Here is a 27,769-nt window from a genome sequence, read left to right on the forward strand (position 1 = left end):
ATGCTCCAGGTCATTTTAAGTTGGCATCAAATGTACATTACACATGGATAAGTAGCTTCCTCTGGCGGCGGGGGGAGGGGGTATTCGTTTTCAAATTGACTGTACGGCACTGGAAGGGTTCTTTCTCGTGACGATGAACATCATTTCAAAAAATTATCCAAAACAGTTGATTTTTCAGTAGACTCGTTACTTATGAAAGACTCTGTATTTTGTAGTAGAAAGTCTAAATATTTTTTCAGTTATGTTTTTAATAAGAGGAAGAGCGCACTAACATGCAAATTGTTGAATGTTTCCATTTTGCTATATTCTTTTATAGAAACAGACCAATTTCTGAATTTTGTTATGTGGTATCTGTCGCAATGTGATTCACATAAAGAACACACACACAGTCATCATCAGGTGTATAATAACAGGTTGATTTGTATATTTTGTGGTGGTAACCATGAACTGCTAAGCTTGTAAGAATATGTCGTAGATCTTAATTTAGTTGTGTCCATACTCTATTCATCATATTATCAGTGCAGTAGAAGTTTGACCATCTCTCTTCTCTTTTCAGGCGTCTTTCTAGTAGACTAGTGGCTTGTGCAGCAAATACTGCAAACTAAGTTCATTAGAAGTTCAAATTAAAACTTTTAAAATTTATTTCCAATGAAGAATACCAAACATTTTGGTAGTTATTTGCTTCCATACCCCTCTGAATGGTTTTCGTTTTGCTAAATACTTTTTATTGAACCTATACATCTTCAGTTCCTGAGTTTCAATGCGAAAACGCAAGTAACAATGTCAGGACGATCAGTCCGTTTTTCATGTGGGAGTGAAGCAGTAGCTATTTGAGGTCATTGCGGATTGTAGGTGAGAGTTAAGAAAATATCTGGTTTGCCATGATTTCCAACAATAGACATAGCGTCTTGTTATAGTTGCTGCATGTTTCGTGAACTGCCTTGAAATGTAGAGGGTAGAATCATTTTATCCTGCTACGAGATCTTGCTAAAGTGATCGGGACACTACAACATTTTGTAGGCCTCTTATTTTATCAGTAAGTAATACATTTTGTCTTTCCTTAGACATTATAATTTTTGTGCTTCCTCCAGATAATACTGAAGAGAAACACACATATAAATATCTTATATCACTTACTTACAAATAGCTTTTAAGGAACCCGCAGGTTCACTGCTGCCCTCACATAAGCCCACTATCGGTCCCTGTCCTGAGCAAGATTAATTCAGTCTCTACCATCATATCCCACCTCTCTCAAATCCATTTTAATATTATCCTTCCATCTACGTCTGCCTACCTCAAGGTCTTTTCCCTTTAGGTCTTCCAACTAACACTCTATATCCATTTCTAGATTAACCCATACGTGCTACATGCGCTGCCATCTCAAACGTCTGGATTTAATGTTCCTAATTATGTTAGGTGAAGAATACAATGCATGTAGTTCTGCATTGTGTAACTTTCTCCATTCTCCTATATCATTTTAATGGTAATAATGTCATCAAACATTCTTAAGTTTTGTAGTTTTTAATATCAAATACACAGACAGATGTACTCAGAAAATTACACACCAGAGAATTTGACCTATAAATTCTTTTTAGCAAGTCTTGAAGTTTTCAGTAACCAATATTACAGAAACGTTCTAAAAAAGTTACACAAATGAAGGTCGACAAATTTATGATGTCAGAGAATCTGAGCCATCTGAACTCTAAATATGTCAGCAATCCTGCAGGTCGTAGCCTTCATATGATATTGTTTATTGTAGTGTGTTTGTGTTTTGTTTAATTCTGAAAAGCCATTATTTCTCGAAAACTGGTGACAGATGGATTTTGGAAAATAGGAAAATGATGTAGGAAAATTGACATTTCACTGAAAACAACTATTTTTCTGAAAAACTTTGGATTCCAAACTTCAAAATGAGGGATCATTTATTAAAATTCGTTCAGCCGTTTTCCCATAATTTCCATTACCAGTTCAAATTATATATATAGATGGTCTGATGAGTGGATGGTAGAGGATGGTGAGAGTCGCATCCTGAGGTCTTCAAGCAGAAAAGTTTCCTTGGCCAGTTCGGAAATCAGCCGGAAAAGTGTAGCCTACATTTCGAGATACCAAGGTTTCACTTCCTCAATAGTGACTAGGTCTTTGAGACTTAGTATATACCAATTAATTCTAGTCTGTAACTGATCATCAGTATAGGGACAATTTTCCAGTAGAAAAGTACAGTGGCAGTGTCCAATGAGGGCATGTGATGGTCTTTATTTCGAACATAGCTTTTGTTGCTACTGCAGTTCTATCCTGTATATGAATGCAGTATGACGTTGTTATTGGTTGTAGGGTGATCCCTATGTACTTGAAGGAGTTGACAATCTCAAGCGGTTGATACTAGCGCATTATTGAGTCTTCTTTTGCAAGTCGGCCTCCTCTTCTAAAGACCATCTGGACTGTCTTTCTTTCATTAATGCATAAATGATTTTTGTCTACCCATTCTGTCAAAGCATTCAAGGCTCTTTAAAGATCTTGTTTATGTGGCGATACAAGATCCATATCATCTGCGTACATAAGCAAAGTCGTTTCCTCCGAATTTCGCTAAATTATGTTTTTGAACACTACATTTCATTGTTCTATATGCACTATTAGCATTAAAGAGGAAGGGGTAGAGGACAGTTGACGTAATCGCAGATGGGTTTCAAGGTTGCAGGCATAATTACCATATTCCTGTTCTGATTGCCTGTATATTTTGGCAGGAAGCAATAATATAATAATATGATCACTTCCAGCTGTATTGTCATTATGTTTACTGCAATATTAAAAGCTGGAGAATTTCTTGTTGAATTAATGTTCTTCCTTTCACTTACATTTTCACTTTAAAAAATTAGCAACTGGTTCTACGAACTGCGACAAATTTAACAAGCAGTTCAGGGAAACCAGCTGAATGATATAACTGTGTGTCATCCATCTTGTAACCATTAAAATAAAATACAATTCATAAGTACAGGAGGGTCCCCAACAATGTGACCTAAGGGACCGAAGTTTAAATCATGCTTCCAAATTGCTAACTTTACTTTTCTCACTTTCTATTTAAGGTCTTCAACATGTCTTTTTTTTTTTTAAGATCTCCCAGCTAGGTCCAGTGGACCCGTCGACCAACAGCAGGTGTGGTCCTCCAGATATTCTGGGGGTTGTGTGTGAATGAAGTAGCCGCCAAAACGTTAAAATATGATGTTCACTTAAATCGGCTACAACTTGCCATTTTTACCCTCAAAATCTGTGCTTCAGTGGCCGACCATGATAATGTCTTTGAAAAATATTGGAGTGCAAGAGGTCAAATGACTTTATTGTCAAACGCCTGGCATTAGAAAACAACAACAACATGTTTTTTTTTTAACCTTCCAGTGGTTGTGTACGGATTGTTGCTCCACTGAGAACTATTAATATGGTTTCCCTGTGTACCTGTCATCCCAGTTTCTTCCCAATTTTCTTAGCTTTCAACAAAAGACTTCTCATTATTGACACAAATTTTAAGCTCTGAACTCGAATTTGCTTATCAGTTGTTAACAGTTGAGGAACAAGAGTCCACAGTGACCTGTAATGTCAGTTAAATCTGCAGCAGTTAGTCCTCACTAATCAAGTTAGTATGCTTGTAATTTTATTGGCTAATAAAGATTTAATATAATCTAATATTCATTTATTCATTTAGTGTTCTGTCCAAGGACAGGTCTTTCACTGTAAACCCAGCTTTCTCCAGTCTTTCCTATTTTCTGTCTTCCTCTTTGTTTCCTCATATGATCCATATATCTTAATGTCGTCTATCATCTGATATCTTCTTCTACCCCGAACTCTTCTCCTGTTCACCATTCCTTCCAGTGCATCCTTCAGTAGGCAGTTTCTTCTCAACCAGTGACTCAACCAATTCCTATTCCACTTCCTGGTCAGTTTCAAGATCATTCTTTCTTCACCCACACTTTCCAACACGCTTCATTTCTTATTCTGTCTGTCCACATCACGCGTTCCATTCTTCTCCATATCCACATTTCAAATGCTACTATTCGCTTCTCTTCACTTCGTCGTAATGTCCATGTTTCTTCCCCAAACAACGCTACACTCCACACAAAGCACTTCATAGTCTCTTCCTTAGTTTTTTCTTCAGAGGTCCGTAGAAGATGCTCCTTTTTCTATTAAAAACTTCCCTGGCCATTGCTATCCTCTTTTTCACTTTCTGGCAGTAACTCATGTTACTGCTTATAGTACAGCCCAAGTATTTGAAGCTGTCCATTTGCTCTACTGCCTCATTTAGAATTCGCAAGTTTATCTTCTGTATTTTTCTTCCTGTGACCATGCTTTTCGTCTTATTTGCATTTATCTTCATCCAATACTGTTCATAGTTGTCATTTAGCTCCAGTAGCATATCCTTTAGTATCATCTCCTCTTCTACTAACAATGCCATATCATAAGCAAATCTTATGCACTTTATTCTTCTTCCTCCTACTATCACTCCTCCCATGTTCTGAAAACAATTTTTTACTAAATCCTCCAAGTAGATGTTGAACACGGTAGGTGATAAAGGGCATCCTTGACGTACTCCTCTCCCAATTTAACTTCCTTCTGACATTTCTTCTCCTATCCTGACTTTCACTCATTGTTTCATAAAGATTACTGAACAGCCTTCTCTCTTTCCAATCCACGCCAATTTTCTTTAGGATCCCCATCAGTTTATTCCAATCCGCTCTGTCAAAATCCTTTCCTAGGCCCACAAACACTATATACACTTCTTTATTCTTCTCTAGGTATCTTTCACCGATTGTCCATTAGCAGTCCAATTGCATCTCTCATACTTTTCTCTTCCTGAAGCTAAACTGCTCTTCTTCCAACTGTTCTTCCATCTTAGAATATAAATGTCGATTCAGTATTTGAAAGAGAATCTTCGTCGAGTGCGATATTAGGCTGATAGTCCTGAACTCCTTACATTTCTTGGCATTATTTTTCTTTGATATTGGTATCAACAATGTCTCTGTAAAGTGTTCAGGCCATTTGCCTTTCTCATATATTTCGTTGCATAATGACAGAATTTGCTTCTTGTGTTCACCCAAGGATTTCACTAATTCAATGGGGATTCCATCAACTCCTGTTGGTTTCCCATTCTTCATTTTCTTAAGCGCAGTTCAACTTCTTCGTTTAAAATAGAAAATCCTTTTCGTCTTTTGATACGGCTTCTTCATCTTCTATAGCTAAGTCATATAACTTTTCTACATATTTCGTTCATCTGTTTAGTATTCCTTGTCTGTTAATACAACATATACATATTTATATTATAACTCCCATGCATTGGCGACAAAGATGAAACTCGAGAAGCATGTAAAAATGTTTTGGTTACATGGGTGCAAGCAATATTATACGAAGCGTCTTGTCTCTTATCATCCACATAGTTATATATTTTCCACAAAAATGTTTGTCCATAACTTCTTTATGACTGTAAATAAATTTAAACCCTTTTATTTGCTTGTGCAGTGCCAGTCCACAGCGACTACTATGTGACAGCAACTTAAGCAACTACTGTAGGGTTAAAGTGAGGGGTTGATCAGTCCTCTACACAACGTCTATATTTTCCTTATTGGTCATTCGAGCTTTATGGTCTCGAAAACTGAATTTAGAAAATGACTCAATTATGCAAGACTGAATTGATAGAAGTATAATTTCTAAGAGCAGTAATAAACTACAAATACTGGACAAGGAAAGAAAGTAGGCCTAGATACAACCAGTGCTGTCATGGTAATTTTTCTATTGGCCATACGCCCCACCCCTTGTTTTTTCCCTTGAAATATATTTTATTCTCCTCTCTCAATCTCTCCGACTGTTATTTAATGATTTTTTTTTAATAATAAAGAAGTAAAGAAATTGTTTTGCTTTACATTTTAATTGTAAAACAAGCTTGACTTAAAGAATACACCATGTAGTCCCACTGTAAATGCACACTTGTCTCGATGAATCTTGGAATGTGTATTTGCAGCACTTCTTGTTTTTCAAACATTATTTTATATAATTTTGGATTCCAGTGCTGCAGAGGTGGACAATTTTTGTTTATGAATATCAAATGAACATCAAACGAAATACATTAGGAACAGCAAGAGATGATCTAAGATCTGTACAGATCTCCACGTACAAAACTTAGGCACCCATATGCCGTATGGCTCCATACAGACAAAATCTTCTCTTCCCCATACAATTTCAACATTCATGTTAGTGTGTACTTAATCATAGTCTGACAAACACTAAAGTAAATTAAAATTGAAATTCAACTGAAAACATTAAATATACATACATATCTTCAGAGTTGATTTTCGTTACTCAATTAGTACATCACTCTGTGATTGTTTTTTTTTAATTCGGGAAATGAGTTAAAAAAAAAGAAAGAATGAAAGAATTGGACAGGCTTGAATAATTGCAACTGTACTGTATCTCAACATACTACTTGGAATACAACTCTTTTAATAAAAAAGGTTTTAATAAGTAGGTACTTCTAAGGTGACCAGATGCCCTCTTTTGTCTGGACATATCCTCCTATTTAGACCTTTGTCCGGGGTCTGGGCGGATTTTAAAAAAATCGAGAAATGTCCTCCTTTTCGTAACTTGTATGCCTAATATTTTGAAATTATCTGATTTGACGCCTTTCTCAAGTAATTTACCTGTAGGTGGCAGCAGCAACGACAGAATATACTCTTTGCCAATGATCATAACACTCTTTGCTCCTATTTTGTTATGCTCGTTGTTTTCATATGTAGTTCAAGGCCCTACACCAGTGGCTGCGCAGACCATACGGGACAGGTCAAATACAACATTGCGCACGACACCATTACTGTGGCAGCTCAAGCTGGCAGGCTATTAAGTTTCTAGCTACAAATATCACAAATATAAGTATCTGGACCCTTAATAATACATAAAAATATAATAAACTGTGAAATTATTATTTATCCTTACTATAATAAATAATGACACAATACGATTTATGAAACCAATATAACTGGATTACATTCCGTCAATAAAGTTTCTTACGAAGGCCTGCCTACTGCACTTGAAGAAATAAAGTACCTACAGTATATGCTCTATAATTATATTACTTTTTTCAAAACTAACAATCCTCTTGATATTCATAATATTAAATACTATACAAGTGTTATTGTGACGAACAAAGTGACAATAAAAACGAACAGGAATGAAGAAAATGTAGACCTACTATTTATCCTAAAAAAGTAAAGAGACTTTATTACGTTGAGTGCTATTAATCAATCCACTAAATCTTACTTCAAAATGCATTAAATTGTAATTTCAACAATAATAATAATAATAATAATAATAATAATAATAATAATAATAATAATAATAATAATAATAATAATAATAATAATAATAATAATTTAGGGATATTATTATTATTATTATTATTATTAATATGGGGTATTGTAGCTCTCTTTATTAAATCAAGCGTCAGATCTGAAAAAATTACTGTTTACAATGTCATACAAATTTTCGTTAATCAGGTTGTTTTTCCTTCAGTTTTTTAGTCAAGCTTCTTAAGTTTCATATTATTATAGTTGCATTTCTGTCACATCCTCTGATTGAGGTTCTGGCTGATATGTAGGCCTACATCTACAGTATTATCAGGCAGTACATCTCACTTGACGAATGTGTCAGAGGAAGAACAATTGTTTGTATGCATCTGAAGTCTGACTAGTGTAATATGTAGCTAGTCGGCGATGTATGCAATGGAGGGGAAAATGAACTGGCCACCCACCCCATGATGTCCTGACCTAGTTACCTTATAAGTGGAGCCGTCTTGGTATCACGACCTGTCTTCGGACAGTTTACTAAACAATCTGTCACATTTTCTTTTACAAGCCAGATTTCCGGAAGCAATCTTCTGTGAAATGTTCAAAATACAATTTATGTTGTGATAATTTGTTCGAATAAAATTATCTCTTCTAATGGCAGATAACCAATCGCAACAATAGTTCTGCTTTTTTTTTAGGGGGAAAGCTAGAAATAACACATTTTATAATAATGTTTGTATCATATTAAAAAATAGCACAATATGTTTGCCGAAATAGTTTTAGTGTAAGCTAATAGAATAATTCAATCTACATAGAAGTGCTGTTTACTGATTGCATTAATTGCACCTTAAACTATTAGATGCATTTAAATATCGTTATTTACGCAAGAAAAGTGACGCTGTAGTCTTTCCTGAAGCGATTTGTGCAGTTATAAGCCTTACAAAAATTCATCATTATGATAGATTCATCAAATGCACACTGGATATACTCACAGTCACTATTACTATCATCTGTTAAATGCCACACTTGCCACAATGATGTCTATGTGCGAAGGGTTTCAATTTTGTACAGCACAGCAGCGTTCACTGTGCGTCTAGGTAGGTAACTATAACGTCATTGATGTAGTTAACTGTAAAATCATTTTATATTATCAAGTTTTGTCATAAGTCTCTTAGAGCACTCTGGTTAAAAAAAGTAACATACCGATACGCGAAAATGTCACATGTTATGTTTCCAAAATAAGCTATTCAATTATATTTCCGTTGACTTTCATATGTAGCTAACTGTAAAAACATTATTATTAAGTTTTTTCATAATTATTTTGTAATGAAATAGATATTAATATACTTCTAAGTATGATATAAGCCTAAATCTGTACTGTAAATATTTTGTAATAAAATAGATACTGACATAATAAGTATAATAAGCGTAAGTCTAAATACATATTTTCTGTCCTCTTTTTTTCAAATAATGTCCTCCTTTTCGAACCTTTGCGATTAAATAGTAAAAAAGACAGATAAATTTATAATAAATAATAATAACACTGATATTGTTCAAGAATTTAAATATTTGGGTAGTATAATTGACAAGGATGGTGGAGCCTTTGAGGATGTAAAGAACCGAATAAAAAATGCAAATAGTGCATTTGTCCAGTTGTACCCAATATGGAAATCTTATATTATATCTAGATCTACAAAAATTAAAATCTTTAACAGTATATGGCTGTGAGACATGGAAAACAAGTAAAATTATAGAAAATAAACTGCAAACATTTGTTAATAGATGTTTACGAAGAATCTTAAAAATTAGATGGCCAGATATAATCACAAACTCAGAACTATGGAAGATAACAAATCAGAAAGAAATCACAATAGAAATCAAAAGACGAAAGTGGAATTGGATAGGGCACGCAATCAGGAAAGAAGATGGAGCAGTAGAAAGAATGTCTTTGGATTGGAACCCCCAGGGTAGTAGAACAAGAGAAAGGCCAAAAAATACATGGAAGAGAACAGTTTTTGAGGAAATTGCTAGGGAGGGTAAAAACATGGAGCAAAGTGAAGAAGTTGGCTACAAATAGGGTCTGATGGAGGCACTTTGTGAATGCCCTATGCTCCTCATGAGAAGATACAGGAGTTTGATTGATGTGATTATTTTGAACCTTTGTGCCATCTTTTTTATCGATGTGAATTTGGTCCCCCACTAGGTACTTCGATATTTAAATGAAGTGAATAATTATCAAAAGTAATGTGTTTGAGAATATCGGAATTCAGGAGGGTCTATACAGTCCATATCTGGAGGCATCAGAATGTGGGTATCTATGTTTCAGTAGTGGTAACAAATGATAGGCCTACTCACACATAGTGGGAATCTTGTTCTGCAGCTATTTGCATTATGTGATAAAAAGTCGAATTCTTCTCAGCTGTCACACTAATGGTGAAATTCTCTGTCACGTTTGTTCCAACCCATAATGTATATGTCACAGTTGCAAGGTCATCTCCTTTAGGATTTTGTCGAGGAGTCGTGCCTTTCACTGTCAAATTTGAATCCGCATTTGCCACAGCAGTAGGAGGAAGTGTTGTTGCTGTAGACGGCTGGAGTTTAGCTACTGGAAGAGCAAAGATTTATCAAATATGAGTGTTGTTTTGATTTTCCATGAATTAAACATTTTGATTATTTGTACAGTTTTGTTTCTACGTTACATATAATTCATATAATCTACCTAAAGAATAATAAACATAACATATGCAAACTAATAAAAGAAGAGAAATTAATAAAGTACAGAATAATAAATAAATACCACTCCGAAGACGACCACAATTTTGTGTTGGCGGAACTATTAATATACGAAAAATATTCTAATTCCTATACTGTTTTCGCTGTAAGAAAAATCCTCATGTAAACATAAGCACGTGGCTGTCATATCGTGATTGGCTACCAGTTGAAACACTCGCACGACGCAGGAAAATATAGTCCGTATTTGGAAACCACAATCTTGTATTATTTGAAAATAAAAAATTGAATTCTAGTTGTTAAACACGATGAAACATATAACTTCACTCATGTGAAACAATATGTAAAAGAAAAGTTACTTTTATATTTTGTTATGTACTATGGACGCGGATGAATACCAACAGTAATACCGAGGTAGTCTGTTCTTGTAACAAGCTGGCGTCACTTGAGCTCGTAGTTCACGTAAGCACGTGGTACTGAAGTATGGCTTCTGTTATTAAACATAAGAGTGGAAAATCTCTCAAAAGCGGAGAAAAACAAATAGTTTTAAATGTATATAATAAGTTAAGTGAGTTGAATCCAACGTTACCTATTAAGCAGATCGCGTCATTAGGCTAACGTCTGAATTTACCAGAGTGTCCGTGTCCAGCATATTAATGGCGCGGAAAGAAAAAGAAGAAACAGGTGAATTAAGAACACCAGGTCTTACATGCCATTGAACTCGTGTGGAGTCAGGTAAAAGGTTTCGTAGCAAGGAATAATAAAACCTTCAAGTTACCTGAAGTTCGAGAATTGTTAGTCTCAGGTTTATCTGAACTGACAGCCGAGAGGTGGCAAGGTGCAATCCAACACGTGATAAAGGAGGAAGACCGCATGTTCCAGCTGGAAGGGATAACTGACGCTGTTGTAGACCGTCTCGTCATAAATCCTGCCGACGATAGTTCTGACGACTCCGATTTGGAAGGAATAACTCCTTTGTCCGACAGCGATTGACCGTACACGTAAGTTTAAAATAATTTAATTACAGTAAATATAAAGTAAATGTTTCCTAAGCAAACGAATGCATAGAAGTGAGGTTAGGTCTACTTGCCGAGTAACGGGAAATGTTTAACATTAACAGAATGTACAACAGTAGGCGGGAACACGTAATGAGAATCTATGGCGCGAAACAGCGGCCAATGAAGCCTCACTTCAGTCACGTGGTATTGTTTACATTAGGATTTTTCTTACAGCGAAAAGATTATAGATGAAAATTTTCTGACAGGACTAGGGAAAGTCTCAGAACAAATGAAGCTTATAATTTTATAGTGAAAATAATGAATAAAATGATATGCATATCTTTAAAGTCATTTTTGACATATCATTTTGTCCTTGGAACAAAAGACAAATCGTGTTTCTAGAGTTAATTGCCACTGTCTAAGCTATACAACAGAGTATAGTAAAATATAACATCATGATGCACTTGGGGAGTTACGATGGGTAGCGAAATGGGGTTGCAAATACCAGCTATAACAGCTGGGGGGGGGGGGGATCATCGTGCTAACCACACGATACCTCTATTCTGGTTGGATGATCGTCCACCTCTGCTTCGGCATGTGGGGGTAAGGCCAGCAGCCAGCTGGTCAGTCTAGGCCCTTCACGGGCTGTAGCACCATGGATTATTATTATTATTATTATTATTATTATTATAGTAAAATATAATGATTACACACATTTCTCCTCCAAATTCATTATTACTGATGATTTTTACTAGCATTCTATTACTACTACTACTACTACTTAAAATAATTTCAATTTTTTTTCCTTCCCTTTCATTGCAATCTGTTTTATTCTGTTCCAGTCTACTTCGACAGTAAGTTAACATGGAGCAACCATTTGAAATATATTTCTGAAAAAGCTCAAAAAAGATTCTCCCTTCTGAAAAGACTAGCAGGAAAGAAATGAGGATGCTCTAGAAATACTTTGAACACTACATACAAAATGTTTATACAGCCAGTGCTGACATACTGCCGAGAAATTTAATTACTTCACCTTTCATAAACGAAATAGAACGTGTTCAAAACCAGCTCTCAGGCTCATTACTGGTGGAATCAAAACAACTCCAATAGATTCTATAAGATTCTTCACTAGCATTAACAGCATCAAAATAACAATAGAAGAAAAAGCACTGATTCAAAATTAAAAACTTATCAGATTACCAGGATACAATTGGCATTCATACAGCCCTCTCTGTAGATTAAAAACTCAAAAAGGTTTCATATTCATGGTTCAAGAATTAAAACAGAAAATCAACATCCCAAATTTAAAAGAAAACTTACAAGGTGCAGGTGCAGGTGTTACGTGCTGTCTCTTCTCACTTTATAGATCTCTTGGATATGGAACAACAAGTTTTGATGGAGAAATCATTGCAATAAGTGAGAGTCTCAGGAATCTTCTATGCCACATCAATAAATTTTAAAATGCAGTTATATTGTCTGATTCCAAAGCAGCTATTCTAACAATAGTCTCTAAACACACACCTTCATCTCAAACAGCAGAAATAACTAAAATGGTCTCTCAATTAATATCACTCAAAAAAATTTGTATTCCAATGGATACCATCCCATTGTGGATCCTGGGAAACGAGAATGAGGATGCTTTAGCAAAGAACGGCAGTACTGTTACTAAATCTACGTATTACTCTGTGAAAAGATTTATTAAATCTACATACTTAGACTTCAACAAACAAAATTTGATAACACAATCTCAAGGGAAAAAATGGAACTCTCTGCATCATAACCCACAGTTATTTTCCGATTTACCACGCAAATCATCTGCAGCTGCATTTAGATTGGCAACAGGCGATGACTGTTTGGCCAAACACCTGCATAGAATTGGAATATATCTGTCCCCTAACTGTCCATTGTGCAATTAAAATCAGGAAATGGATTTGGAACACCTCAAAATCTGTGCTTCAGTGGCTGACCATGATAATATCTTTGAAAAATATTGGAGTGCAAGAGGTCAAATGACTTTATTGTCAAATGCCTGGCAATAGAAAACAACAACAACATAATTATATGAAACAACAAGTCAAAGTCAGAATAGGAGAAGAAATGTCTGAAGAAAGTGAAATAGGGAGAGGAGCATGACAAGGATGCTCTTTATCACCTATCTGTTCAACATCTACTTGAAGAATTTGGTAAAGAACTGTTTTCAGAACATGGAAGGGGTGATAGTAGGAGAAAGAAGAAAAAATGCATAAAATTTGCTGATAATATGTCGTTGTTAGTAGAAGAGGAGACGATACTAAGGGATATGCTACTGGAGCTAAATGACAACTGTGAACAGTATGGGATGAAGATAAATGCAAACAAGACGAAGATCATGGTTGTCAGAAGAAAAATAAAGAAAACTTGCGAAATTGATTTGTTCATTAATCATCAATAAATTTAAATGAAGTTAAAATCTGAAAGCAAAGTCGGCATGGGTTAAAGCCATGCAATTAAGTAAAAATTTTACATAAGACGAACTATGATAAAACAAAATTAGGGGGTATATGTTTGATACATAAAAAAAAAAATTCCCATATAAGGGAAACCGTAATGTAGAGCTTCTCGCTTAATGGTTGATGTAAAACGATATTAATTAAGACATTAAAACAAGGATTGAAATTCCTGAACTATTTACTATTGTTCACAGGATGAACTTAGCAATGCTGTAGGCTACTTTATGTTCGTGATGTCAAAGATCAACCTGTGTTGATTATCATAACATTACCAGTGTTAGAGATACAAGTTAGTACCTAGGCCTAGCCTATTTTATATGAATATAATTTTATTGAATTCATACCAGTACCCATTTGTGGTTGATCTATTTGATTCTATATTTCTTGAATCCTTGCATTTTCTTGTGCTTGTAAACACTTGACTGTTTATTAAATGTTACTCTTACCACTAGCAGTGAAAGTTCCTGCAGAATTACCACTACCACAATTGAGGTCTCTAACAGAGCTGAGTCGTCGTGGTCCCAAGCCAAGCACAACTTCAGTTGTTGTAAACACGTCTCCAAATGAACCATCAGGAGCTTGATGTGATACCAGGTAGTTTATAGCACTGCTGCGGTTCCAGTGCACTGGGCCAATGTTGCCACCATTGCCAGCAAGTTCACTATCTGCAGCCTCTAAAGCCTATAATGTAAAAATAGTTTTTCTGTCAGCTACACAGAGGAATGTGACAATTTGATGTTGTTACTATACAGTATTATCAAATTGTTGGGGATAGTCAAGAACTAATGACAGGGTAGGAAACTCTTCCATGTATTGAGTGATATATGCAACGAACAAAGCCTACAAGTAGACCCTATTCCTGAAATGTCGGAAAAATCGAAAATCAATATAGATAGGCCTATTTCTATTGAAAGACAGAAAATTTTTGTAAGACCTTATCACATATTGTTCATTTGTGTGTGTTTTAATGTACCTATTTTTATATTTCTTTTAGTATATTTATATATTATTTTTATTTATGTATTTGTTTTGATTTGTGCTATATAATTGTCTATGATTTACTGGATGAATGAACTCCGAAAGCCTAAAATCTCGTATGATGAAATGTTATTACTAGAGCCCGAATGTATACGCATTTATAATACTTAAAGTAAGCAAGCATAAAGGACAATTAAAAAATAAATATGCTCAATAGGCAGGCAAAGAGGCAATTAACTCTCGACATTTACCTGGGGTCTTTTCTGACTCCACACAATCTTTTATTGTTAATATCTACACTCATATACTCCGAAATGTTCCAGTATAGGGTGACCAGACGTCCGGATTTTGCCAGACATATCCTGCTTTTTTTTAGTATTTTGTGAAGAGGAAATGTTTTTCAGTAACTTTGGGTATTTCAATAAACAGGTGTGAAATTCTTTACATGTAAAATTCTTCAAATTAGATTGTACTGTTACAATACCTTCCACCGCTTCTACTGATAGTCTGTACCTTTCATCTGACCGTTGAGTGTTGATTAGTGAAAATATCCTGTCAAACTTATCAAATTACATAGTGATAAACACAAATATACAGTTATTTACATCACCCCTCCCATGTTTGACGGCTTTAACAATAAATCTTTGATAACTTGTATGGCTTATCGGACCCAACATGGTTTTTAAATTTAAATGGACAAACTAGGCAAAATAAAAATTTACTCTATTACTCTGAAATAATCTTCTGAGGTTCTGGCTGATATGTACATCTATTATCAGGCAGTATAACTCACTTGACAATATGTCGGAGAAAGAACAATTATTTGTAATTTGTATGCATCTAAAGTTTGATTAGTGTAATATGTAGCTAATCGGTGATGTATATAATGGAGGCAGAAAGAAACTGGCCATCCTACTTCATTATTTCCTGGCCTAGGCCTAATTGCCTCATAAATGGTGCCTTCTTGTATCACTTGTAAGGTTCAGACCTGTCTTCGGACAGTTGACTAAAGAACAACTCTGAAATACCTCGAAATGCATTTACATCTGTATAACTTTGGTATATGTCTTATCACTGAAAATATTACAGAGCCTTCAAATAGAAGTTCATGAAGCACACTGTTTGCTGGCAGAGTCGGGTATTCGAAGCCCCTGAAGTCAAGTGCATGGATTTATCATACAAATTACAGTAACCACCTACCTTTGTCATAGAAGAAGTTGGAAATAATTTCATTGTGCTGCCACACATCTTTCATATCTTTTAAGAAAATTTGTATTAACACGCATTATCTCTTCTTCTTGCTGCAATTTCCCTTCTTATATTGTCTTTCAGTTCTTCCAACATATGCGAGTTAATCCAATATAGTTTACCTTTTTTTTTTTTTAATTCTTCCATAAATAGAAAATGTATACGGTATTGCAAGAATATCCACTGTAAGATCTCGAAATTAATGTGCCTAATAAAAAATAGCAATGTACCTTATTTGTTCAGGAATTGCAGCCATGTGATCATGTGAGTAGAGTAAATTTCTGCAATTGGGTTAGTGGTTAGTGGGGTTTAAGAAGGGCGCGTCAGCAACTATGGCTATTTCCGCCCTTATCTAAGATTGTTCACAAAACATAAAACACAAATAATACAATAACCAGAATGTTAAAAAGAACTAAATAACGTTGTCATAGTAAAAAACGAGGTACACATGCAATTGAGTGTTGTACAGTGTTAACAATGGCTCTATTGATCCACATTTAATTTTTTTCTGGATGAAGCATGGTTTTATTTACATGGTCATGTAGCAACACAGAACAACAGATTCTACAGTGCAGAAAAACCCGATCTTGTAGAGAAATGCCATAGCATGACCAAAAATTTGGTGTATGGTGCACAGTGAATGCTTACAGACTTACAGAGCCTGTATTTAAAAAAAATACCGTGAATGCATAGAAGTACAGGGATAATATAATCACACCATTCTTAGATGAATTAACTGACATTGATTGTACACAGGTGTTTTTTCAAGAAACCTGCTCTACGGCACATACAGCTGATCTCTTGTTAGCATTACTTAAGAAAATATTTGAAGATATGGCCATCAATGAGGGAACATGGCAAGCACGATCCCTAGATCTTACTGTATGTGATTTCTATTTATGGGGAACTTAAAAAATAAAGTATATTGTAATAACCCTCATATGTTGGAACAACTGAGCGACAATATAAGGGAAATTTCAGCATTTCAGAAGAAGAACTAATGCGTGTTAATGCAAATTTTCTTAAAAGATGTGAAAGATGTGTGGCGGATCATTTCAAACATCTTCTATGACAAAGGTAGGTGGTTATTGTAGTTTGTAATTTGCATGAGCAATCTATGTGCTTGACTCAGGGGAATATGAATATCCGACTCTGCCAGCAACACATGCGAATGCACACTGACGGATAAACGTCTATCTAGAGACTCTGTATTAGCCTAGAGAAAACTAATTTCTTCAGCTGAAATACCGTACCGTATATTAACATTAAATTTATTTCTTAAATTCTAACAAATCCACCAAAATATGAATCAAAATTGAAGATATTTTAACAGACTGGAGACCAATCAAGATATGGATGTGGCTTATCACCTATCTTACTTATTATGAATATATGCACTCATCAATAAATGGAAATAAACACCTTATGGCAGTATACGAATAAACAAAAATATTACAATTAATGTTTTACTTTTTGAGAATTATCTAGCGTTATTGGTACCTTCAGAAGATGACTTACCAAGCTCAATTTATAATCTTCATAAAATGAGTAATTAATAAAATATGAAAATTTAATCTTAAAAACAAAAATCATGGCATTCTGTAGTAAATAACCCATCCGAAGTGAAATTTTTTATCCAGACAAAAAATTCTGGAGAGGGTGAATGAATTTAATCATTTGGGATATAATCTAGCCATTAAAGATGGAGATGATATTAAAAAATACACAAAAACAATGGGTATTATCTACAATGTAGGCCTATTGAAGCCTTCAGAGGCCAAAAATTAATACACTCGCTTAAGCCTCTCGCGAGATCTGTCCTCTGATAGGCTTATGTAAGTATGTAAGAGAAGCTTAGACTTAAAAAGATAGGATATAAGCAGAATGACAGCTTGTGGAATGAGTTTCATAAGAAAGATTGCAGGCCACACCAAATTTGATCACAGAAGAAATGAGCACATCATGATGGAACTTAACATCAAACCTGTAAAGAACAACACACATGGAGTGCAGTAGCTCAGTCAGATTATGAATCATGTTCCCACTATTTTCTTATAAAGTTACCATGATCATATACAGGGTGTCTAAAAAATAAACCGACAACATTTCTGGAATGTTCAATTTAAAAAAGAAAAGCACACAAAAGTGGAAGATTTCAATCTTCGAACTCAAGTAATTCTTGAGATATTAAACATAATTTGTGATTAGGTAGTGTGTTGGTGTACGTCATACATACATTATACCAAGCTCCGAACTGTTAAACTTCTGACTTGCTGTGTAATCAGAGAACAGCTCTCCATATCTGTTTAATCACTCTTGAGTTAGGTTGAGTTCGCATAATTTTACTTATTAAAAAAGTGAAAATCATTTGAGTGAAAATAAACAAAACATAGGGAATGTCTTTTCTACAAATAACACATACTCTCTGCCCTTCTTTCGGTCTTTCAAACACTGTTTAACTTTCATTATTGGGACCAGGGTTTAACAAATTCAGAGAACGAAATCTTGAAAAATATTTGAAATAAGGATGTGGCATTTTCACTGGCATATTTCTTAACCCTGTGGCTACTATTACAATTCAACGGTTTTTAAAAGAGAACCATAGTTAAAAAAAATGCAAATTTAAGATAATAATAAGCATGTGGTGAGGATATTGTAGCGACCATCTACTGAATTATTTGTTACTTATGGCTTTTAAGGAACCCAGAGGTTCATTGCCGCCCTCACATAAGCCCACCATCGGTCCCTATCCTGAGTAAGATTAATCCATTCTCTATCATCATATCCCACCTCCCTCAAATCCATTTTAATATTATTCTCCTACTTATGTCTCGGTCTCCCCAAAGATCTTTTTCCCACCGGCCTCCCAACTAACACTCTATATGCAGTTCTTGATTCGTCCATACATGCTACATGCCCTGCCCATCTCAAACGTAGGGATTCAATGTTCCTAATTATGTCAGGTGAAGAATACAATGCGTGCAATTCTGTTTTGTGTAACTTTCTCCATTCTCCTGTAACTTCATCTCTCTTGGCCCACATATATTTTCCTAAGCACCTTATTCTCAAACACCTTTAACCTCTGTTCCTCTCTCAAAGTGAGTATTCAAGTTTCACAACCACCTGTTATCCTGAATTATTTGTTAGTAAAAAAAAAAAAAAAATACCATAGTCTTATGTTATAGGAGTGGAAATTTTCAGTGGTTTTCATAAAACAACCATAGTCCAGACACTTTTTGTGAACACAGCCATTGACCAGGACGATGGTAGCATTTACAAATATCCCATTCCTATCATCTTCAAACATTTATGGATACAATTTTAAACTGTACTAGATTGGCAGTACTGCTTATGTACACAGCAAAAGCCACCTCAAAGAAAAGTACTTTAACACGCGAATTGGTCTATTAGGTATGGACTCATCTTTAGGCGCAGAAGTAACCCCATGGAAGAAACATAAGCAACAAAAGGAGAATAAATAGGATATAATAAAGAAAAAGAAGATTAAAGGAGAGGCACATTTCAGCCATAACAGAGAATTTTTTCTTAAAACAATCATTGTCTACAGTTACCTACATTTACACATGTATTCCTATGAGGCAATTTAAGTTATAAATGTACTTCAGTTTTCCGAAGTTTCTACAACACCGTAAGAAATGACATGATGAATTTCATACTTGAAGTGTCAACAACACTCATCCCAGATAGTTTTTTGTTTCTCCTCAAAATTTAAGTTTTTGTACTCTGGTTATTTTTTTTCCAAAAAAAAAAAAAACCCCTTCAATAACTTCGACGGTCTGTTTTTGAGACACTTTATATATTACCAATATAGAATTCTGTCTTCAATATCAAAGGAAAATACCATTTTCATACAACTAATCATATAAATGAGGCCCACAGATTTATTCTCTCGTTCAACGAAAGTTGGTTTCTTCCGAGGTTTTCCCCAGTAGTGGGACTGATACCAGATGGTCTACAGCAAGTCCTCGGCCTCACTTCATTTAACTCCCTTTGGTCTGATTACCTGGTTGGGGGTTTTTCTGAGGTTTTCCCCAACCATAAGGCAAATGCCAAATAATCTTTTGGCAAATTCTCGGGCCTCACCTCATCTCACTACATCTCGCCAAAATATTGTAGAAAATTGCAAAACTGTAAAAATTGTAATTGTAATATTGTAAAATTTTGACTTGTTCCACATCTTAAAACTTCGTTGTAAGATTTATGGAATATAATAAATGAAATGAAAATGAAAAAAAAAAAAAATCTTTCCGTCCAAAAATCAATCATCCTATTCCAGGATTGAGTTGAAATGCAAGCATTGTAACCACTAAATCATCAGATATGCTTTTATTTATAATTATCACAGCTCTATTATTTTAAAATAATTACTTCGCAAGTAGATTTGAGCCGTTCAGAGCAAAAGTGGTGTAAGTCAGGAATAGGTAATGAGGTTTAAAGTAAAAATTCTGTAAAATACAGAGGAAAGTAGCAATTAATATGTCCTTCTTGCTATTCACTGACTATTAACAGTTTAAATAAATTGAATATTAATTGCTATTTTGCTCTGTATTTTACAGAATGTTTACTTTAACCCTCATTACCTATTTTTGACTTACACCACTTCTGCTCTGAACGGCTCATTTATATCAATATGTGAAGGCGATACAATGGTCAATGTTAAATACACGTACCTGCCATAAAATAATCAATTTTATTAGGATATATGTGATTACTTGATACAGTGAACGAATCATTTACATTTCAGACTGATTATTAATTCTTTATGTAGACGAACCACTTCAAAAACTCATCTTTGTAAACCTGTGTGCAAGGGAAATGAGATTTTCTTGTGCACATCTCTCAAAATCCACCATCGCTTTGCATGTTTGAATAAGATCTTGTACCTGTACTGCCAGAGCTGTGCTGTGGAGGTTTCCAAAGCTGCCATCAGGATGTTGCTGCTCTGCCAGACCTAGACTTGGCTTCTTTACGTAGTGGTCCAGATTTCGGTTTCGGTGGTCACGAACAATGCAGTTGAGAGCAAGCAATACCATAGACAGTGTATCTGTAAATCACATCACAATCAATCAGAATGAAACAAATAAATCTGAAATCTGATCTAAAATTGAATTACAAATACCATATTTCTGTATAGAATGTATATAGTGTATGGAATATAATGGCCGAATTTTGAATACCTTTGAAATTAATCAGATTATGTAAGATATATATGGAAGATACGGTAAGCAAAGTAGTAACAAATAGAATTATATCAGAAGAATTCGTAAATCAAACAGGATTAAAACAAGGTGACGCTCTCTTGCCAATCTTATTTAATATAGCATTAGAGAAGATAATATGACAGACTTAATACCAGCTGGAATAAACCTGGGTGGACAACACAAAATTTTTGCATAGGCTATGCTGATGATTTATTATTAATAGGAAGAAATGAGCTTCAAATAAGACAGCTATTTATTGAATTAATGGAAAAAGCACAAAACATTGGATTAAATATTAACGAGAGTAAAACAAAATAGCCTATATGGTAATCACTAGAACAAAAAGGATTCCAATAGCTTTAAAATAAAAAATTATACTTTTGAAATAGTCAATCAGTTCAAATATCTTGGTGTTTTGATAGACAATTCTAATAACAGAAAACATGAAACACTTAACAGACTACATAATGCAAATTTTTATGCTGAAGGCCACTGGGAAGACCTCAAAGTAGATGGAAAGATGAAATTCAGAAGGAATGTATGGAAATGGGAATTACGGTACCAACTGGGAGGAACTAGCAAAAGACAGAACAGAGTGGAAGCGTTTTGTGAAATCGAAATGGAGCCGACATGCGCCATAATGTACTTTGATTAATTGATTGATTGGTATTTCTGTATAAGCCTTGCATGGAAGTACTGAATGATCCATATAAACCTTTACCATTTTGATTAGTTATATCTTCCTTGTGGAATTCAATGTAATCTTTAAATAATTTATTGAATTTTATTATCACAGTGACTACGAGAATCAGTACAAGTGGTCATGACAGAAATAATACGACTGCCGACTTCCATTACTGTTGAGAAGTGTATTTAGTGAGAAGTTAGCAAACATACCGTACAGTATTCTTTTGTGCAGCATGTTGTTTTGGATAAAACCTACCGGTACTGTATTACAAGTTCCTTGATCACAAAGCAAAAGACATTTCGAATAGAGTTTGCTGTACGTGATATTCCAAACAAGTCAACAATTCTATCGTCTCCTCAGCGATAGTGGTGAAGACAGAACAGCAATGCCTCAAAATCATATGCTGCATGATGATCGATAACATTTAATGTACTTACCATAGAAATCTTTATCCCAATTAAGCCAGAAATAAGATAGCCTACCCATGTGGCAAGTATCAGAGAATATAGAGGATTCCACGTTAAGAAAAAAGCATTGAGCATATGGGGGCTGTTCCATCAATTATTTATAAGTCATTTCTTCAGAACTGGGAATTAATATGATACGTCATAATACACAAACAACCAGCCCCCACCATAAAGCAACATACCCCCACCCCTACAATCGACAAATGCACATCGCAGAATTCAAGATCACCAGTAGTTCAGGAGACACTGAAGAAGACATGACATCATGTCGAAACGGGCCGTCTGTCGAAGGAATATACCTTTTTAAAAATTTTAACACTTTTTAACGTATGACTAAGTAATTTTATGTTTTTAACAAACAAAGTGTTAACGTGAACTTTAATCATTGGGAATTAATTAGTTTCCTGTAATCCATAGAACATAATTTCATTGAGAACTAGAGCGATTTCATGTGCTAAAATATTGTTACACCTCTAAAATTATCATAAGTTATATTTAATTTACGAATAACGGGGTAACAGCTAAATTGGTGGAATAGCCTTCCACTTTTTTCCAAACATTCCGCTGAGGAATTTAACAGACAAGTAGGGGTGGTAGAGTTGAGGCTAAGATTTCACACTGTTAAAACATATACAACATTGTCTGGGTTTATTATATAAAATATCGGTACACAAAATTTAACTGTCAGCAAGACAACAAAGACATTAGGTATGTAACTTAACTTCTTGTTTGATTATAGTGTGAAGTTAATAACGGAAAACATGTGCTGCATATAATCTAAAATCAGTATTATAACCCTTCTTAAGGGGACACTCTGCCATTATAAGAAACTTTTTTCCTATTGTTCTGATTTCAATCAAATATTCACAGTATGTTTGGCTATGCATTGTAAGTATATGCACAAGATTTCAATTTCATTGCATACATACTTTTTGAAAAAAAAAAAAAATTTGAACACATAAGTTACTTTTGGGTCAAAAATTTAAATTAATTTTACAAAGTTGTAATATGTTATACAGAAACGGCAGGAGAATAATGCCTAGCATCAATTTTGTCTTACTATTATTATTTTAAAAACTATATAATTAGGCCTAATTTTTAAATTTGTAATTTAAAATTAAATAAAAATGGTTTAAAAATCATAAAATTGTTCAAAATCAAAATTTGGCAAAACCCATACTAGGCCATGTTTATGGGCAATGTATCTACCAACTGTAAAAATTTCAAGAACATTGGATTATATTTACTATAAAAAGTACATGCCAGAATGATGAAAAAAAAGTTACGGAAAATTAGTTTTAAAGTTTATTGTATATATTACATGCTAATAATTGACACTCACCAATCAGAAGTCACCAGAACCATAAGTTTTTTCTTCCTTCTGCTTCAAAATGCTCTCCCTATGAATTCTGGCAACCCTTTCCTACTGTCTTCTGTGTTTCTCCATCTCCAAATAATGTCGAACACTTTGTTTGTGGCAGCAACTGTCTCATTGTTTGCAAATTTTCTTTTTTATTTCTGACACAGGTTGTGTTGGTGTCCTGGAGAGTTCTGTTTGGTATGACCTCTGGTTGAACTGTGCAACTGCTTCAATTATTGCCAGATGTAACTTTTGTTTGGACACAAAATTTTGTTTTGGGCACTTTGTCCATATGACACTATGCAAACTCTCATTTGCATTTTGTGTTATTTCTCCTGTACATCTGGCTAAAATGGTATCTGATGACAATCTCTGGTATACAGGTAGTATTTTAGCCACACAAGTGTCATTAAGGGGAGTACTGACCATTTCTTTATGGGAATTTGGTTTTTCTCCCTTCCCTTTGGCTTTATTGTAGAGGCACCAAGAGTTCACTCCTTTAGGGCACTTATCATGTTCTGGCTTGGAATCTGAGCTTCTACAATGGTACAGAGTGGCCAACAACAGCAGTCTTTATGTTTACAACATCAGGAATATTGGATACAATAGCCCCCCCCCCCTATAACATTGTCCTAGCTTCACTATTGTAGTGTCTTTCAAGTTGCCCCGAGTGTTGCCTCCCAAATTTATACCCATTGTCTTCCATTTTTTATTTCACTTCTTATGCCTGAACCTAACCTCTTAGAAACATGGTTCAGGCACTCTTCTTTGATGATGGCATATGAATTACTGTATACATTTAGTTTCTGGAGATGGTTGACAGTCTTGGAGTCACCATTTGACAAAAATGTAGTGTATTGGAAACTCAGTTTCTCTGATCTTTTCCAGAGCCTCTCTCCAACCTCAACCTCCAATGCTGGAGGTGATCCTAAATAATTCCTGTCACATTTTGATTTGTGCCCAATATACCAAAAATGGTATTTTGGACTCTCACTGCCAAGACTTTTTGCTGTCAAAAAACATGTATGGCAGTAAGCTTATTTGGAGAGAATCCCAAAATCTATTACGAAGCCTGTCAGAATATCTATAACACAGCCTATCCCATAATTACTTGTAAACTCTCTCTTCATCCAACTCTCAAAACTTACACCAATATAAATTATTTATTTTCCTACAATTTCAGGGTCTTATTTATAGTGTGCCCATTTTACTTTTTCTCTAGCACGATTACAAACATTCTCTTTAAATGTTTCCGCTTCTTTAGAAATAACTGATAAATGGCTGCTATAATATGAGCACAATGTGTCATGTTCATCCCTAAACTAAAATGTTCAATGGCAGCTTGTCCCTTTCCAAAAGTTGTGAATGTCTGTACAATTTTTCTATTGACATCAAACAATGGTTTACACCTATGTTTATTTTCAGTTATTTTTGGACTGGAATAAGTGAGACACAACACACAACCACAACTCTAACACTTCACTATTACTTTGGTGCAAAACCCATGCTTTTCCCTGGTTTGTCACAGTTACTGCATAACACATTAGAAAATAGGGAATCCAGAGAGAGTGAGTGATTGAAGATATAGTCCACGTTGTCTGACACTGAATTATACTTTAGGCTTACCGGTACTTCAACATTTTCTGTAGTAGGTTCCAACTTCTTACTGCTTGCTGTCTGTATAAACAGATTACTAGTAGAAGCAGGATTTGGAGAAGTTTCTTGGGTGGAACTATTTTTTGCCCACCTAACAGCAATAAAATTGCAGATTTGGCTTTTGCCTTTTTAGAATTAGATCAATTTCCCATCACAGAAATTGATGAATCTTCCTTTTGGTACGGCCTGTATAGAGAATTAAAACGAAACACTTTTAGTTTACCTTAGTTTTGTAGTATGGAGTAGTAGAAACTCTATGTGATCACTGAGAGAGCTGTGGTACCACCCAACCTGCCTTAAATAGGTACTTTACTTATACAGGGTGTTTAAAAAATACGGGGCATAATTTCAGGTATGTATTTCCCACAAGTAGACAATCAAAATAGTTCATTACAACATGTGTCCGGAAATGCTTCATTTCCGAGTCATGGCCTTCACAACACTGAAATTCACAGGAACGTTTTTCTTTCCGCAGATCATTGTCATTACAGAAGATGTTCAAAATGTCCACCTCCTGCTTGAATACAGACCTCACATCGATGTATCAGTCTAGCTGGAAGTCATTGTGCAAAATGTTAACCCTTATGGCATGGATGTCGGAGAGCTTGGTGTATCTGAGAGACCAACAAAATAAGCCTCACCGGCTTCTTGGAACATCACGATAGCTAATCCCTGGAAGTGAAACTCTATCGTTAAGTCCTACGCAACAGAAAAAACACAACTTGAATTTATCAATGATGAGATCATCTAGCATCCTTGTATTTGAATGTACAGCAATCTATCTGTAGGCATATCATATTTTGTTTAAAAAAATTGTGGGTTTTGATATGAAGTGTCTGATCATCAGAGATATTTTCACTTTTCTTAAATTAGTGGCCTCTGATGCACTTGTCCTGCTGTATGTCGTGCAAAATGGTAACCGTCATGGCCTGGCTGGTGTATTCGAAAACCAGCCTCCTATGACACACCTTGGGCAATGATTGTGTTGATAAATTGGTCTACACAACTCGCTTCATATGGCTGAATGACAAACAGTCAATTAACCACCATTAGGGGGGGGGGGAGAAATTACTTATGAATTACTTACATTTAGAGAATCACCTTTCCAAATGTCGTTTATTCCTGTTTGCATTGTCTGGCAATGGTAACTCCATTCTGTCTCAGCCATATCTACAAAGTTCACATTTAAACATAAATAATGCAACTTAACATCAAAGTTCATTACTCAGATTCTACAGAAATTATATTTACCATTAACTGATCTCGTCTCCTTTTGTGTGTGTGTGTGTGTCTAATGCTCTGGATTTAACAATGAAGTCATCATCCTTCTTGCTTCCCAATATTTTGATGGAAGGTCCATAAATGTCCTAAGAGTTTCACAATTAGCCAGGTGCTCCATCTCCATGTCCTCTTCTCTGGTGCACAGTAAGCATTTAGGTGAATTCAGTACTCCAATACGATGGAGGTGTTTACTGAGGCAATCATGACCAGTAATCAATCTAAACAATGCCATGGCAGATTTTTGAGGTAGAGCAGGAATTAGTTTTGGATCTTTGAATGATTCTTTCCATTTTGAATTTTGATGTTTTGCCTGTTCACTGTAACTTATTCTTTTTATGACTCGCTTTATTGATTCATATGGGAACTTGAAATTTGTTTTTAAGTCGATATAAGTTCCTTTCTTTGCTAACATATCTGCTTTCTCGTTACCGTTCAGTCTGCAGTGGGCCGGGATCCTTTGGAAGACCACTTTTTTATTTAGCATTTGAATTTGTTTTACCATGCAATGAATTTCTTTTACTTTTTCCATTTTAGGGGATGTAGTTGAGCTGATGGACTGGATTGCAGCTTTGGAGTCAGACAGGATGACTATGTTTTTGCACTGGTTTAGCCAAACAAATACATTTTGAAGTGATGTATAAATGGCTTCAACTTTGCCTTCAAAATTTGTTGTGTACTTGCCAACATTTTTATAAAGGGTCTCCTTTTCTTGTGGGTTTCTATTCTGCAATTTTATTGTGGTAGAAAGCATTATCCATAATAATAATCGAAGAATCTAAATTTCTTAACCCAACAATAAGCTACCTCTCCACCCACTTCTGGAATGTATTCATGGCACCATAGTAATCCTGGCCAGTCTTCAAATGGGATACAAAAAGTTAAATCTGCATCTATAAAAGACACAAGATATTTAGATTCTAGATAGAACATATAATAAAAGTTACTACACCATATATAGTGTAATAGTATTGTAGTTACACTACCAGGTTCCATCTTGTACAATGACCAGTCTTCCTCCCACAGCAGGTCGATGCATAACTCCTTGAACCTTACCACCAACGATACTGGTTTGCTCCATGAATGTGTTGCAGAGTCTATGAAATATAGGCCTACATGGAATTAATAATGTTACAACATTTATTCCCTTTACTATATTAAAATCTTGTAATAAAGCCTGCCATTCATAAAAATCCACGTTTCATCCAGAAGAACAACAGACTTTGGACCCTCACTTTTCATATTTCTCACATATTCTCTTAAAATTAATATTTTTACTTTCTCTTACTCTTACTTAAACCACATTTCCTTCAAAATTGTCCTTAATGACGAACGT

The 27,769-nt window shown here is 34.9% G+C and overlaps 1 protein-coding gene across 10 annotated transcripts in view; it reads right to left on the reverse strand.

Annotated features, from left to right (window-relative positions):
- The window catches only part of LOC138715449 (uncharacterized protein CG3556-like), a 125,930-nt gene that overhangs the window by 21,503 nt on the left and 76,658 nt on the right, over nucleotides 1–27,769 (reverse strand). For 3 of the 10 annotated variants that reach the window (XM_069848361.1, XM_069848363.1, XM_069848362.1), the window contains exons 3-8: nucleotides 27,420–27,545; nucleotides 26,407–27,326; nucleotides 26,243–26,325; nucleotides 20,667–20,827; nucleotides 13,983–14,217; nucleotides 9,675–9,924 (exon numbers count right to left, since the gene is read on the reverse strand). In XM_069848361.1, the coding sequence (XP_069704462.1) occupies nucleotides 9,675–9,924; nucleotides 13,983–14,217; nucleotides 20,667–20,816 (635 nt within the window). In that variant the 5' untranslated portion in view covers nucleotides 20,817–20,827; nucleotides 26,243–26,325; nucleotides 26,407–27,326; nucleotides 27,420–27,545. Of the gene's footprint in view, nucleotides 1–9,674; nucleotides 9,925–13,982; nucleotides 14,218–20,666; nucleotides 20,828–23,481; nucleotides 24,833–25,125; nucleotides 25,314–26,242; nucleotides 26,326–26,406; nucleotides 27,327–27,419; nucleotides 27,546–27,769 lie in introns of those variants that run through there. The other 7 variants (XM_069848369.1, XM_069848370.1, XM_069848364.1 and 4 more) reach the window with 7 other exon arrangements.

This window comes from Periplaneta americana, chromosome 15 (genome assembly GCF_040183065.1).
Source record: "Periplaneta americana isolate PAMFEO1 chromosome 15, P.americana_PAMFEO1_priV1, whole genome shotgun sequence".
In the NCBI taxonomy this organism is placed as follows: domain Eukaryota; kingdom Metazoa; phylum Arthropoda; class Insecta; order Blattodea; family Blattidae; genus Periplaneta; species Periplaneta americana.